Here is a 16,523-nt window from a genome sequence, read left to right as displayed (position 1 = left end):
TACTAATAATGTTTTGTTATGGGTGGCATAGTGGGCAAATGGTTTGCACGAGTTGGGATGTGGGTCGTGGGATCGGCTCCGGCCTTCCTGTGTGGTGTTTGCATGTTCTCCCCGTGTCTGCGTGGGTTTTTTACGGGTATTCCGGTTTTTCCTCCCACATTCCAAATACATGCATGGTAGGTAGGTTGAACATGATTGTTTGGCTTTGTGTTACCTGCGATTGGCTGACAACTGGTTCAGGGTTTACCCCACCCACTGCCCGAAGACAGCTGGGATAGGCTAAGTTTTTTGGTTTTTTTTATTATTAGGGAATGTTTCAGGTAGTCAGTGACAGACTACTCTCCTCTGTTTCATTTGGAATGAGAGAATGCAGCTGCTGTGTCATGCACATGTGTTATTATTAAAGCAGAGGGGATATTGACAAGCTAACTGACAGAATGCCCATGAACATTTTAACGCCTATTACGACACAGAGAGGGAGGAGATAAGAGAGAATTTTCCTACAAATTTTGCATTATTATTCATCAAACTTAATTCCTGTTAATTAATGTGCTTTTCATGCTGTGCATTCTATTTCATATCCAAAAGTCCTAAAAATCTTTACATTTTTATTGTTTTTAAAATGTGACTATTGGGGATGATGACAAAATACATATTGTTAATGTGTACTGTATATAGCGCTGCTGCTGTATCAGAATGAGTTGTCTCTTCCCAGGAATTAGTCAGGTTCGAAAGTTTGTTTTCTAAATCAAATGCATTTCTTTTTCACTGATGCTCCACATTTAAATAACCAATATCATATTTGATGGTTTAGTCATATGTATTTTCCCCCAAAATGTTTTGGCCACACTTTCATAAATATAGGACTGCAATTGGGTTTAACTATACAAAATGAAGTGGCTCCCCTCATTCTAATTAAAATATCGGCGGTCGAAGCACACACAGTCAGTCTGCAACACATTGCAGAAGCAGAAATTCATTGGCTGGGGTCCTTGCATGAAGTAAATTCCCCTTGAGGATAATATAGTCGGCCGCGCATGTGATGTGGCAAATTGGAGTCTGTATTGCACCCACTATTGTGCGTCCAAATTTTTGTTGTTCTTTTTTTTTAGGTGTGTGTATAAAGTTCTAAACAAAGGTATAAATAATCCAATTCAGGTTTGGAGTGGTGAAAAGGTTTTGATTTATTTGTTGAACTAGATAAGACAATTGCGAACCATTTCTCATCTACATTACAGACCTTGAGACAATTCTGGGCCCAAGGACACAACAGCAGACGGCAGTTGGAGCTGGGATTCTAAGAAAAGACTCTCCGTTCACTGCATAACCTGCTCTACCAACTGAGCCACAGGAGCCCAACCATTTTCAAGATGTAGATTACATTCATGATTTAATTAACGCATTTGTGGGTCACTTAGACATGAGACAGATTTCACTGAAATCTGTGGAATTGGATATCGCAAATCACTGGACCACAGTACCGTCTGTACCAATGTATCGTCAATATACTGAACCAATAACACTCCCTAAAAATAAACAATGGAGAATACGTCCCACCCATTGCCTTTGTATAAATAACGATCTGTATGTACACAGCATACAAAATGCAACTTCAGCCATGCCCAGTTAGAAAACACACAAGTATATTTAGTGTTACATGCATGCACGATGTCTGGCAATAAAAACATCAAGATCGAGGAATATGGGCATAGACTTCAACGATACTATTGCAAAACTCGCTCTCTCTCTCTCTCCCCCTCTCTGTCTTTCTCTCTCTCGCTCTCTCGCCAGCCACCATTCATCACTCTTGCATTTGTGATTAATTGTTTTTGAAAAAATTAAAACGCTGATTTAGACTGTAGATGACCATTTTGACAGTGATATTGGCAGCAACTATACTGTGAAACAACGAGAAAGAAAAAAAAATCCCAGTTCCCAACCGTTGTTGAAAAGAAATGGTAATCTGACAATTGAGACTCCTTACTTACTTATATTCCAAATGTGCTTTTATAATAAACCAAATAAGTGATCAGCAGCAGAAGAAGCCAGTTTTCCTATGTTTTATGATGAGGGATCCCTTATTACATGATTATGCTATTAGGTTTCAGTGCAGAGGGTCCAAACTGCAGCATCAGGGTATTCCTCCGTATTGGGCTCACTGTCTGAGGTCAGAAGAGCCACTGCAGGATTCAAGTGAGACATGAACTTGCCAGAAACCAGTGATTTGCTTTCGGATGCAAAGAGAAAGCAAAGGCCGTCAGACTCAGCCACGCTGCATGGCTGCACAATCTCTCCCTGTGGAGCACCACTTAATTGTGTCAGGTTTCATCTCGGCACAAATTCATTGGCACAAAAAGTATTAGAGAGAAAAATAAAACTGGAGCTCTACTGGTGTTGATGGGTGTATGAAAATACAAGGGAATATTTGAATCGAGCAACTTGTGACTCATTTGGACCAAATGGTTTTTTTTTTTTCATGTGGACACTCTGGACTCTGTGCCTCTATCAAGCACATGCCAATGTATGGGGATGGTTGTTAATTAAGCAGAACACAGCCTGATGGAAAGCCGACATCCATGCTATCAGTACTTAAGCGATGTGAAGGATGTGAAGGTCAAGCCTCGGCCTTAGATGTCACCCAAACCTTGAGCGTCACACTGTATGGCTTATTCATCTTGTGATACATTCTCACACCACTTGTATCAGCGCCAGATGGGGGTGAATCAAATGCGGGGGCTGACTAACACCAGGGTCTGACTCACATTACTTTTAACAATGCTTTATTCAGTTGCTGTGAATGAAATTGAAGCTAAGTATATTACTGATGGAACTTTAGTTTTTTTAAAGTCTTTTAACACTGATTTGAGAACTTAAAAAGACAACCATCATTTTTACATTAAAATAGGTCTCTTGGCTAATTGTGCAAATGCAACGAGTCAAGTTTTTACACGAATGTTAATGTCCATCCATTTACAGTATGAACTGCTCATACTGTTCAGGCTTGCAAAGGGCTGCAACATATTCCACCTGACTTTGGGCGAAAGGCTGGACTGATCAAACTGTGATCTCCAGCTCAGCGGGACAAAACACAAAGAACCAAAACCCATTTATGCGAAGTTGCACCTGTGTAAGTGGAGCCTCAGTGTTAAAAGATGGAGCGACAAATGCATTAGTATGTTGATCAACTTTATGATTGTTCGACCTTAGGGTTGCATTGTGAGTACAATTCTAAAATACATTTTGTAATCATGGCTTTTGCATCGGAATGGAACATCCTTCAAACCTGTTTTGACGGATGTTAGGGTATACACAATTAATAGACTTTATGGGCCCTATTTTGATGACCGGTGCAAGTTTAAGTTCTATGTAAATCTATGCAGGGGCGGGCTTAACTGGGTTACAGCACAGTTAAAATCTGGCGTTTTGTGACGTTATGGGCTTAAACGCGGCCAACTTGATTCGCAGCTAATCAAAGCGGCCCCTCTCATTCGCTTTATAAAGGCATAGGACTTGAATTATAGAAGACTGAATGCGTTTGCAAAAGTCAATAAACCTTTTAAAATCCAAATATTTCAAAATATGCCCTTATTTCGATTTTTACGATTCTGATTGGTTACTCTTTTTCTAACCCAAATATGAGCAAATGGATACAGTAATCGGAATACCCCGATCTTACGGCATGATCTGTGCAGGCTCAACCATAAGGAATCTTATACAATACAATGCAACTTCATTTATTCATTTGTCTTTGTTATACAAGAAGAGCTTGTATGCATGTGTTTGGCGTGCAACCCACTGGAAATTTGTGAATTAAAATAAATATTGCAAAAACTACAGTAAGTACGACACCACATTTTTCAAGCGGAAGAACAAGTGGAGATGTCGTCTAATCACATTGTTGTCTCTGTGTCGCCTTTTCAATCAGAATATTTAAATGTGGGCGGTAACTCTATCCGCACAAGCCATGTGAACAGGTTATTCAGAATGACTCAGAAAAAGAATTTCATAATACAATATCATTTTGACCTTTATTTGAATATTGACTGCATGTAAACATAATCACCTATTTGCTGGAGTAAATGCAGGACGTCAAAGCGTGCATAGTAAATTTATAAGGAACTGTTAGTAGACCCCAACAGGTAGATGATGTAAAGTTGGCCAGGAAGGTCACATATAAGTAAAGTGAGCAATTGGAGACAGTCTTCCACCCCTACTGTTAAGAGGCAACAAAAGCGGCTCAGAAATACAGACATTCTGAATTAAAAAAAGAAATAAAAACACAGGGTACATTTTGCAAAATGCCAGCAGAAAAAACATATGCTTCCTAATATACATGGACCCCTCACCATCAGTAAAAACAGACACGCAAAAAACACCCCCCCAAAAAGTACCAACTGGACGGCTGCCATGGTTTCCAAGCAACTCACACTAACAACAGGAAACACAAGAGGGGTCCCATCACAGTGTGCATAAAAAAGACGGTACTGAATCGAGAAATTAGTGAAAAAAGAGGAAGCAGACACGAGTTGATCTCTTCTGACCCTCCACCCTTGCCCCCAGTCCCACCCACAACCCCAGAAATAAATGCCCTGGAATGAATCTGTTTTTGCTCCAGAAAAACAGTACAAGGTTAGGGCGCTGTGCTACTTGCTAGGATTAATAATTTTATCTCTTCATCCAACACAAGAGAAAGGACAATAGGTTAGCCTCAAACTCACCTGAGAAAAAAATTGTAAATGTTCAGAAGAAAAAAACTTGTATTGCTTTTTTCCTGCTGTCAATCAATTGTCACCCAGATACACTTACAGTGGCCATGTTCAACTTTGAATTGTAGCTAAAGAATGCAGCTCAAAGACCCAATAGCTGGCATCATGTTTCAACATACCATGTAAGATATTGAGATGTTTGAGAGTCCTACTACAATACAACAAGGTAATAAGAGGCCAAACCATAACCACTACTATATATACGTTGAAAAAGGGGAAACACACATGGAAAGCAATACAACTCTTGTACATCACAGAAATTACGAATTCTATTTTGTCAGTAAAATGCACTTATTGTTAAATCATGGAATTCCAGCTGACTACAAATTTAGCTTAATATATATATATATATATAAATATATATATATCGATGTTGCACGGTGGGCGATTGGTTAACACGACGGTCTCACAGTGCAGAGGTCGTGGGTTCGATTCCGGCTCAGGCCTTCCTGTGTGGAGTTTGCATGTTCTCCCCGTCCCGTGCCAGGGTGGTTTCCTCCTACATTCCAAAAACATGCATTGCAGGTTGATTGGATACTCTAAATTACCCCTAGGTGTGAGTGTGAGCGTGAATAGTGTGCCCTTCGATTATTATATATACACCCCGCCTATGCCTGTGACCCTAGTGAGCAGAAGTGGTTCAGAGTCACTGAGAATGCTGTTGGCTTGTCATTTGTCTGTATGGCTGTATTTTTCCGCACCCAATCCCCATCCCAAACAGATTAATGGCATTCACATTCATTTCAATGGAAAGAGATGCTTTGCATATGAGTGTTATGAATTATGATTGTGGTCATGAAATTGACTAAACCCGCATCTCAACGCACCACTTGGTATAGTATACTGCATATAAAAGTATTTAATCACTGATAGTATATTGCAAAGATGGGCAACCAAAATGATGGAAATAATAATATAATCAGATGCATGACATAAATGCCATTTTTATTCTGGACCAAATGCGTGCATGTATATGTAACTTTAATTGAACCATTGATCATCACAATATCTCAGTACATTTTAACGTTACAATACATGTATACAATTCCCTTTTCAACAAAAAAGGGTTTTGCAAATAAAAAATGACCAGATGATGTGATTTTTTCCCCAAGAATCCAATTTGCTTATGGAAAAAAACTCACTCAAATATGTTTGTTCTACTTGTCATAAAAATCCTCAACTTAATACTTTTGAAAGACACAAATTTGAGCATCTCCTCATTTTATTTGCACTTTACTTGCACAAACTGTAAATGTTTCATGAGGAGAGAAAAAACACCTTTTTTTAATTTTAGAAATTTGGGGGGGGGGCTTATTTGATTTTCTTCCACTCTGCATTTATAGTATAAATGGGCCAGTGAGGGTAGAATACTCTATGTATGTAAAGAATATCTAACTTCTTGGTTGGAAAACGCTTCAGACTGACATTTTTTGTCATATTACCATAGTATCAGCCTGACAATATGCACTTTTCAAAGATCTTGCTTGAGTTATCATCTGTGTTGAAGTAGGAAAAATGTCTCACAGGTCAAATATCTTTGACCTATAGAAAGTGTTATTGGCAACAGACTTTGAATTAGCTGCACATGTGGGTAAGATAAGAGTAGCCATGGTGGAGCTCTTATCACAACTCACACTGTCAGCAAAACCAGTAGAAGCAAGGGAAAAAGAAAAAAGAAAAACTTACACCAAGTTTAGTAATAGGTCATTAGTTAACAATGTGCAAACATTCCGACCCCACAGAAGAATTCTTTGTCTAGACATTAACAAGTAATGAGCATCCTCAACAGACCTTTATGATTTTGTTTACTTTATTGTGATGCTGAAAAAATAACACATTATGGTACACTCATTTACCAGCTTAACTAATTAATTTCATCTTCCAAATTGTTTCAAAATGCACTACAAATTCTAAAGTCTAAAAACCTATTTCTCTTGCCAAAGTGTCTGCACCTTTATTTAGCTAATGTGGTTTCATTAACGTGTGGGTTTTTTTTAGCTTTGAATGAATGCAAAGTGCACTATTAAGTAATTAAAAAGTGGGGATCTCGACTCTTATTTGTTGCATTAATATGACTACACTTACTTGTATTCTTTAGTTAATATTTCTTGAGAATGTTATGTCAAGAAATGCAACATCCTTGTTTCTCCCCATTCTCTCGTCAGAGGCCATGTGACGATGACGGCCCTGCTTCTTTGTTTTACAAGCCAGACATGTATGTTACTTCCTGTTCATAAGCGGAATCTCTGAAAAACCCAGTAGCTAAACATACATCACAGTCCAGACATGCCTAAGATAGCTCCTAGCAGTAAATTCTGAAGAGAGGAAAAGGGGGAAGTCAAGTAAATCTTATTAGAACCATTTCACCATTCACATCTTTTAAAACAAACCAAAAAAAAAGGTGATGAGTAATCATGTCTGTGGTTACAGTTGCCATTGACGCTGAGGATAAACAACTGGCATAATTGAGTAATAGAGTCATGATGGACACAATTGAGCATTAAAAAGGATTAAACACTGTCTGATTCAGTTTGTGATTAATAAAAATAACAACAACAAAAAAATGATAATATTGTAGAAACTTAAGACATGTGCACATGCGCCAGTGAATATATTTTTCCGGATATGTCAAACAAAGATTATACACATACAGTCATGGGAGAGGCTCAACAGGAGAAACTTCTTCCCTCCTTAATTTAAAAAGGATTTCCCAAATATTGGATAGACGTTTTAGCATCCGCCCTCACCGACATAGATGCAAAGATACAAAGTTATGCGTAATTCTGAAAAATAAAATTTTTGCTCCAAGCTGATGGGTGCAAATTTTCTCGGGTGAGGTCAACTTGTATAGACGGCTTGCTTTGCCAAACCACATGTAGCAAACAGAGAGGCTGTCAACTACATTACTATTAAAGGCAAATCCACTCTTGTAATTTATTATATCATCAGAACAACTGGTGATGAGGACTGGATGTACTACAATGAAACAATGTAGCAAGCAAAGAGGCACTTATGGCCAAAAACTCAGCCCGGGAATGTTTAAATTTGCACTGCTTGACAATAAACAATTCCCTTTTGCAACAAAATGAAGAAGCATAAGAAAAAAAAACACGAAAGCCGCATGTGTCTGTTTATGTGCAGCGATCACTTTGTGTGTAACACGAGCAAGGAGCAGGCTGCTCATAAATCTCAGCATGTCGCTCATGCTCTCCACAGACATGTTGTGGCTTCTCTGTACGTGTGTTGTCACAAGGCCAGATGCAGCAGCACTGTAAATTCAAATCTAACATTTCCGAAGAATATGTTAAGCGCTTCCAGATTCTGCATCTAATCTGTTTGAACAGTTAACTCAAAAGCATCAAAACATCGAACGGGAACAAAAATAATAACAACAAATAAAAATAACAAGAAGTATGAGGTTGAGCTGTTATGATTTTGCCTTTATATATTACCACAATGAAGCTCCAAAAACATTAATAACAGAATTTCAGGGTCTCAAGAATATTTGAATAATTTTAGATCATGTTAATTGCATTTAAAAGCCAGAAGGTGAACGTATAATTTCTGTGAAACCTCTTAAATTCAGTTGGGCTCAGCTTGGGCTCCGTTAGTCTTTTAATAAGTGAGGAGTGTGGCCTTTTGACCTGCAACATGTGTAAAGTTCCCTGAGACAAGTTGTTGACAAAATGTGATTTGACTCAATATAAATAAAACCGAATCCAATTTTGAATCTCAAACTTCAAATGCATGTTTTTATTTGAAATCTATTATATCATATCAAAAACCGCGACTTGCCAAATACTTCGGACCAAATGCTTGTGTTGTACAGGTGTCATCTGCCGGAAGGCTACCCAGATTGCAGCTGGAGGGCGGGGGACTGACCGGCAAAAAAGGGGCAAGTGAACAGATCTGTTCATTTCACATTGACTTATTTGCCAGTATATTCACCTGTTAAGTGGAGCGGGCGCACACTGGTGGCTGCCTGGAACTGTTTTAAAGCCTATAACCCCCAGAAGTTTTACTTTAAAGTTTGGCTCACTTTAACCAGAATCCCGCGCCACATTCCAACTAAAAGTACAATCCTAGTGGATGAATGTGGCTTGTATTTGTATTTGTATTTATTTTTGAAAGTATACAGGGACAGTGCATATTAATTAAACAGTTTCCTGTAAATATGCCAGATTATAGCCAATGGCTAATTTGCATCCGTTGTCCCTGTAATCGGCCTGCCATGCATGTTTTTAGAATGTGGGAGGAAAACGGAGTACCCGGAGGAAACCCACGCAGGGACGGGGAGAACATGCAAACTCCACACAGGATGGCCGGAGCCGCGATTGAACCCACGCCCGATGCTGTCTCTCACTGTGAGGCCATCGTGCTAACCATTCGGCCACCGTGTAAATCTTTGTGAAAGCCGAAACCAAGTTGCCATGATTTTTAATAATGCTTTCTTGGGAGCTATATTTTTCATCTGTCCTTTGGGAGCATGGGATTTTTAATTTCACAGCCTCCTATTTAACCAAAACCTATCCCAAAATCAGAAATAGAAATTTAAAAATTAACTCACAAGAAGTCTGTAAAGATGTCTCGTGTATTCAAAGCTACTTTCTGACCTATTGGCTCATTAATTAATTGTCTTGCCTAACTATACTTCCAACATGATTCGAATGAATCTCTCGCTCTCTCTCCTTCTCGCGCTCTTTTCTTTGTCTTTTGTTCTCTTTGGTTCCGTCAGTCCCCGTTTTGTAGTTTCTTGTCAACAAAACTGCGTTCGTCAGTAGCATACAGGCGGACCTTCCGTCAGTACTGACGGAATACACACCTCTGACATATGACAAGAACAACAACCTGGGCTATCATTCAATAGCAACTGTGGGCTGAAAGGGAAGGCCCAGTCAACAATAAAAATAGACAGTCTGAAGAACCCTTTAAATACCTTTTGCGTACCATGAAGGTAGAAGAGTGCAAGGCTATTCTAATGAAAGCCTTTACAACCTAATGTCTTGAGGGAAAACCAGTCAAACTAGATACAGAATAAGACAAAATAATATCTCAGAAATGCGGCTCAAGTTGTATATTAGTTTAAAATTTTGGCAGTGAGTTCATGACAATCAAAAGTGTCATGTCACTGCTGTTAAAAGCACATTTTATAATCAGTAGACTTGAGTTCTTCCAAAGAGCACTTTGCCCAACACTTTAACGTTTATGTTGGCACAATAACAGCCTCGGTATGGATATTCTTTCATTTAAAAACCTTGTCTCATGTAGAATTAACTTTTAGTGGGGGATTTGAACATAAAACCAAGTCCAAATTCCACAACAGCACGGCCAAGCTTTTGACACAATACATATAAAAAGCTTATGAAACAAACATAGCATTTATTAAAAAGGGAACAACACCAATTTCACATGGAAATAAGTCTTTCAGGCCCGGCAAAAAAAAGGAGTCTTACAGATCCCCTCAAAAGATGACACATGTCAAGGAAGAATTAAGTATCGTTTAAAAAAAAAAAAAAAAAAAAAAGTCTGACTCTTGTATATCATTTTTGACTCATTTTTGCAGTTGTTGAATCAATGAATATTTTCGAAGGCCGTTCACTCAAGACATGACTGCATATTTACGGCACGCATTACATCATCAGGTTTGAGAATATGCACATTTTATTGAAGTATAGGCTGCTGAATAGCTTAATGAGTTGTTGCTTCACAGAGGGTCTGAAATGCTCTATTGTTAACAGACACTGGAGCTAATGATACTTTGCTCAGTAGCACGGGATCCATCAAGATAAGACAAGCGACTGCTACCGAACCGTGCCACGCCACAAGCTTTTTAAAACTGCCTGCCATCTAGTGAAAGCCCATCCTGCTGACGGTGCCAATCAGTTGCGCAGCTCCTTTTTTTTTTTTCCTACCGCAGGTTCGTATCATAATTCACGATGACTGTATGATGCTTCTTTTTCATCTTTGAGCTCACACGTGCACATCAGCCAAGCCACAGCTGACGCCAGAGACGGAGCTACTGCAGGCAAAGAAAACACTAGACACTCACTTTCTCCCCGTGCTGTCTGCGTGTGCCTACCTCCTAACTTGCGTCTGCTTCTGATTATGTGATCATCCTTTGGGTTTGCCATCAACCTTTCAGACCCACAGCAGCCCCAAACCAAAATGTATTACATAGGAGCTTGTCTAAGCCGTGGTTAATTGCCTTGTGGCAAGCGATAGTCCAGCTCATCTTGATGTATGGCTTTTTCTTTAAAGTTATAAATATTTCCACACTGTTCATAAGCCACATAATATGACTGTGTTCTGCCATATACATTCATTGTGCCAATCATTAGACACTTTGCTCCAAGTATCATTATGTTTCACATCATTAAAAATTTCAAATTTGAATTATTCATGTGAGCTGACAACTGTTTTGCTGAATACTCAACTCTTATAATCCCTGCAATATTCCAATGTCCACAGGGAACTAATACAATTACATTTTCAATAAACAAGTCCTACATGTGGTTTCAGTTATCTGTACTACCTAAAAATCACGATTTATATCAGGGTTGCCTGGTTTACTGAATCTACAGTGTAGAGGTGGTTATAGTTTAGCAATATGTGATCTACACTGAACTCCATCCATGTCAATTGTACTGTTTGTCATTTGTGAATATTTGTTCAGTTTTGTTTGTGAAATTCCCAGTATATTAAACACAAGCATCAGGTATGTTTTTGGTATATTTTTTTTAACCTTATAAAATTATTCCATACTAAAATATAATTCTTTATAATAAAATATTTGTCTGATTTTAGCGCGGGCAGGGTGGGTTCAGTTCCTGTTCAGTGACAGTCTGGATGTGAGAGGGATTGTTTGTCTCTCTCCATAAGTGGCCTGCGACACACTGGTGACCAGTCTTGGGCTTAGTCTTCCTTTTAGCAAAGACTTCTGGGATAGGCTCCACCTACCCTTGACATTGGACAAGATAAGTGGTATAGAAAATGGATAAGATACTTTTGCATCCTATTTTATTAATGTCCTTGACTTTAAAAGTGTGACTACAGCTTAAGCAATTAATTCATTGTCATTGAATTATTAGAAACATTTCAGGCATCCTACACCCTCCTTAGGCCTCCATACATCCACACATCAAAATGTGTATACGAGCAATGACCACCGGACTATGGGTGAGAGGCACGCCACACCCTGAACAGGTCGCCAGCCAATCACAGGGGAGACTTAGACACCTTCACCGAGCGGGAACCGATTCCACGCTGCCTGCACACAAGTCAGGCGATGTACCACTAGACCATCAGCGACACTCCGTGGATAAATTAATAAATGAAAATAATGAGGTCGAAGGACATGAACAAAGAGCTCAGAGACAGAATTGTGGCAAGGCACAGTTCTGGCCAAGGTTGCAAAGAATTTCTGCTGCACTTCTGCACTTTTTGATCGTTCCTAAGATCACAGAGGCCTCCACAATTCTTAAAATGGAAGATATTTGACTCTTCCTATAGAGCTGGCCGTCTGGTCAAACCGAGCAATCGTGGGATAAGCGCATTGGTGCGAGCAGTAACGGAGTACCCAAGATCACGGTGACTGAGCTCCAGAGATGCACTAAGGAGATGTGAGAAATGTCTAGAACAGCAGTAGGCATACTACGGCCCGGGGGACACATACGGCCCATAAAAAGTTTTAATCCGGCCCACAGAACTTGAAAAAGATTAAATAAATAAACGTTGTTAATGTTTTATTTTCAAAATACTGTGGTGTGTCAAAGACATATATTTTGTTGGAATGCTTTTGTTCAGTTTCATTTAAATTAAATGTATTTTTTTTTCTCAGATGAGGTGAGGTTACCAAAACACTCCATCCATCTGCTCCTGGTCTGGCCCCTCTGTCAAATTTTAGGACCCATTGTGGCCCGCCAATCAAAATGTTTGCCCACCCCTGGTCTAGAAAGTCAATGATCACTGCAACCCTCCACAAGTCAATGCTTGCTGGCAAAGTGGCCCGACTGAAGCTTCCCCTCAATGCAAGACACATAAAAGCCCTCAAAGAGTTTTGACCAACACCCCCCCCCCCAAAAAAAAATACAAGAAAATATAAAAACATTGAAAGACTTGCAAACCATGGGAAATACTTCATTAGTCTGATGACACTATTTTTGGGGGGCTGCAATTCTGAGTGGTATGCTTGGAGAAATACAGGTACTATTCATCACCTAGCCAATATAATCCCAACTATGAGGCATAGTAGTGTCAACATCATGCTGTAGGTTTTTTTTTTAATTTCCGGGACATGAGTATTTACTGTTACTATTGAAGAAAATTTTAATGCAGCCATATACAGAAATATCCAGGATGAAAATCGTTTCAAGGGTGCTCAGGATCTCATATTGGGATGAAGTTTTTAAAATGATTGAACTGAAGAGAATCTAAAAGGAAGCAATGGCACAGGATACGAGTTTGTCTCATTTTTTTTCCCTTTGGACTCAATTTTTATGGCCTCGTGATCTTACACTTTTTATTTTGTAATAAAACAGTAAAACATTATTTTCAGCTATCAATATGCAAAGCTGTTGGAATCTTTATATTTGAATGAATATAGCAAATGGCTGCAATAGCAGAACATTTAAAGGTTGTATTTTGTTATTTAAAGTATGAATACTTTCTTTACCCACCATATATTTCCCAAGTTGTAATTTAACATGATCAAATCTTGCATGAGCCACAGAAAAACACATTGCCCATTTCCTGCTGATGTGGATCATCAAACCTCTTTATTTATCCATAATTCAAGTTATTTGAATCAGTTGTGCGATAAAACTTTAATTTTTTTTCTGGTTGAATTGTTTTGTGTCAATGCAAACAATTGTGTATTTATGACGATGAACAAAGCAGAAACTAATGTCAGGAAGATTTTTCTCGAACAAATGACAATGACAATGCATGATGTTTCTTTTTCTTTTAAATTATTATTACGTGTCGGCCTCAGTAAATATATTTGTATTGTATTTTTCTTTTCCGTAACAGTCCAAAAAATATTATTTTTAAGTCCTTGTTTTTGTACCTCTTTTTTGAAGGTCATAGTTGTTAAATAAAACATATTTCCTAACGCACGTTGCCACGTGAGGGAAATAAATGCAAATGGACTGGTATTTTCTGTGCAATATAATTGAATGAATGGATGAATTAAGGCATTGCAAAACAACAATCGCAGTAAACGCTTATGACGCGATGTTGATTGTAGTAAAGTGCAAATTGAGGCGCGTGCACGCGCGTGCGCGCACCCACAAACGCAGACACGCACACGACTTGGGATCTTGCGGTCGAAAGCATCATCGCTTCCACCAGGAGCTTGCAGGAGCCGGGTCGCTGGCGTCATGGATGGGCGGTGCGCTGACGGAGAACGGAGGGTGTTTTCCAGCTTTAAAAGAACCAGAGACTGCCCCTCTGACAAAGCCGCGCTGCGTCATCGACCTGGGGAGACTCTTGGAGACTTTCAATGGGCACACGACAGAATATCTCACCTCTGCCACAAGTTTCTTGAGCAGCGCTCACCTCCTCATTCACTCGTCCAGCACTCACACGGTGTGCAATACTCACCACGTTAATAATCCATTCATTAACTTTACGTCATTTTACCGGTGACTTTATGATCTAGCGTGCAGTATTTTTTTTTTTAATTCTTCGTTGCTCATGCAGACTCGCAGCCGGAGAAAGTTGCGCACCGCTTGTTGCATGCAGGATACTCAGCAAGAGCGTCTCTTCCAAATTCAGCTTTGAAGCTCCAGCCAGCAAGGAGTGGGGACTCCACTCGTTCAATCACCTTTGTCGACAAGATGAAATCTGCAGAAGAAGGTAACACCTTCCTCAATATCTCATCTTGTAATGTGTTTATATCAGGCTTAAGTTGGCAAACTGATAGTGAAATTATCTCTGCAATATAATTTGTCAAAATGTCTGAGTGACAAGCAAATGAATACACATTGGGTTTAAGTATACATCATGAAAATAAAGTTGTATTGTATTGTATTAATATGTCATTATTGTGCAAGGGAGCACTGTGTTGTGTAAATGTTAAATGGAAGGTGAATATGGTATGGCATTTCACCCATGTTAAACGCTGAATTTATTAAAATTTATGAAACAGCATGGGCATCATCTGTCCCATTAGATGTCTTGAGCAGGTGTTTTGCAGTTCCCTGTACAGTTTTTAGCAGGTTGCATTGCATTTAGCCTCACAGGATCTCAAATGATCGTAATAAAAATACACAGAAATATGATTGTTGATTATTTGCACAGGGAGGTCTGAGGTCAAGGATTATCAAGTGTCTACAAACTTTGGGCTTTGCTTCTGCTTGTGAAATATGTCAGCCTAGTTTTAAAATGCAAGTCGCTTTGCCTTTTTTATTTATGAATAATGGTGCAAAATTTCATTGGGTACACCAAAAGTCGTTGATCGTCTGCCTTGTGTGGTTTCCAGTGCTGATGTCACTGGCTTTGTGGATTTGGGATTTCATTTCATCTTTGATATTTCAGATGAACGGGTGCGGGTTTTATTATTATTCATTTTGGCCTCGAGTATTATAATTGGTACCAGATGTTTTTTGTGAGCGTGTGCGTGTGTGTGTGCGTGTGTGTGAGAGAGCATGAGAGGCATAGAATTGTGATGTGTCCGTTTAGGGATGCCGAGTAGCTTGCTTGGCAGGGAGTCATGCTTAACCACTCACAGCCTCAGCAGTATGCCGAAGCCTGCTTTATTATCACACAACTTCACAAGTCTGACACACAGAGCTAAAAACACACATCCTATTGGGGTCTTGCCATAGACTGCACTCAGCCTGTGTAATGAATGTGGACCCGGGACGCTTCACTCCAGAAGATACAGATGGCTTCTGTGGGCAACCACCTATCTGTCCCTGAGGTCCCGTCAGTCTCATCCCACTGTAGACCACAATCCCTGTGGATAAATATATTCATTCTTTAGGCATGCATGCTTGGTTCTGCTCTGAGTACTTTAAAACCAATGGCATAATTGGTAACATTTGTGCAGAGGAGATAGATACGAATAAGGTTACATTATGTGTGATTTTTTTTTTTTTTGGGGTGAAACTTGAATGTGTGGCAGACACATAGTGGGCCCTGTAGTGGTACCTTAAATTTCTAAATGCTGATTTATTTTTGTTAATCAGGAAGATGAAACCGATACATGATCAAATGAGACAGGAAGCGCAAAAAACCCCAATAGGTGAAGTAGTGTGTGACAAATGCAGCTGATGTGTTCAATGAGAGAAAAAAAAATAACGGCTGCAACTCTTAACAAAGTAAGTCAGGCTTGAAGTAAGGAGGTGTGTCACACTGGGTGGAGCGGGCAGACACAGTATGTCATCTGTTGAGCTCGAGAAGAGCATGAAGCAGTAAAGAAAAGCATTGGAGGAGATTAAGCTGGGACGCACTTTTAGGGAAGTAGAGATGAGTTTTCAACAGGAGCAAGAATTTGATTTTGGTTACATGTTTGAGCACAGCCAGTGTGTTTATCAGTCTCAAACAGGTGAGTAATGAAAATGCATTTTTTTTCTTCATAAAATGTAATACAAGTGTGTTTTTGGCAACAATGAATATTATTCTATGTAAAATGACAATGATAAATCAACATGAAATAGAGCATACTGTGTTTGCACATCTTGAAGTCAAAGGCAGGTATCATCTTTATCACTGCTTAAGAGTGAGAGCGTGCACCTTTTCCAATGAACAACTGAA

The 16,523-nt window shown here is 39.2% G+C and overlaps 1 protein-coding gene across 1 annotated transcript in view; it reads left to right on the top strand.

Annotated features, from left to right (window-relative positions):
* Positions 1-14,245: 14,245 nt before the first annotated feature.
* Positions 14,246-16,523, top strand: part of LOC148329577 (nuclear factor of activated T-cells, cytoplasmic 1-like) — a 59,682-nt gene continuing 57,404 nt past the window's right edge. The window contains exons 1-2 of the mRNA XM_088306940.1: positions 14,246-14,351; positions 14,466-14,621. Of these exons, the coding sequence (XP_088163066.1) occupies positions 14,603-14,621 (19 nt within the window). The 5' untranslated portion in view covers positions 14,246-14,351; positions 14,466-14,602. The remainder of the gene's footprint in view (positions 14,352-14,465; positions 14,622-16,523) is intronic.

The sequence above is a fragment of the Idiotropiscis lumnitzeri genome, chromosome 10, assembly GCF_059441095.1.
Source record: "Idiotropiscis lumnitzeri isolate Australia: NSW breed Sydney's pygmy pipehorse chromosome 10, RoL_Ilum_1.0, whole genome shotgun sequence".
Lineage (NCBI taxonomy): Eukaryota > Metazoa > Chordata > Actinopteri > Syngnathiformes > Syngnathidae > Idiotropiscis > Idiotropiscis lumnitzeri.
The sequence above is the reverse complement of the archived record's forward strand: the minus strand, read 5'-3'. Positions and strand labels throughout refer to the sequence as shown.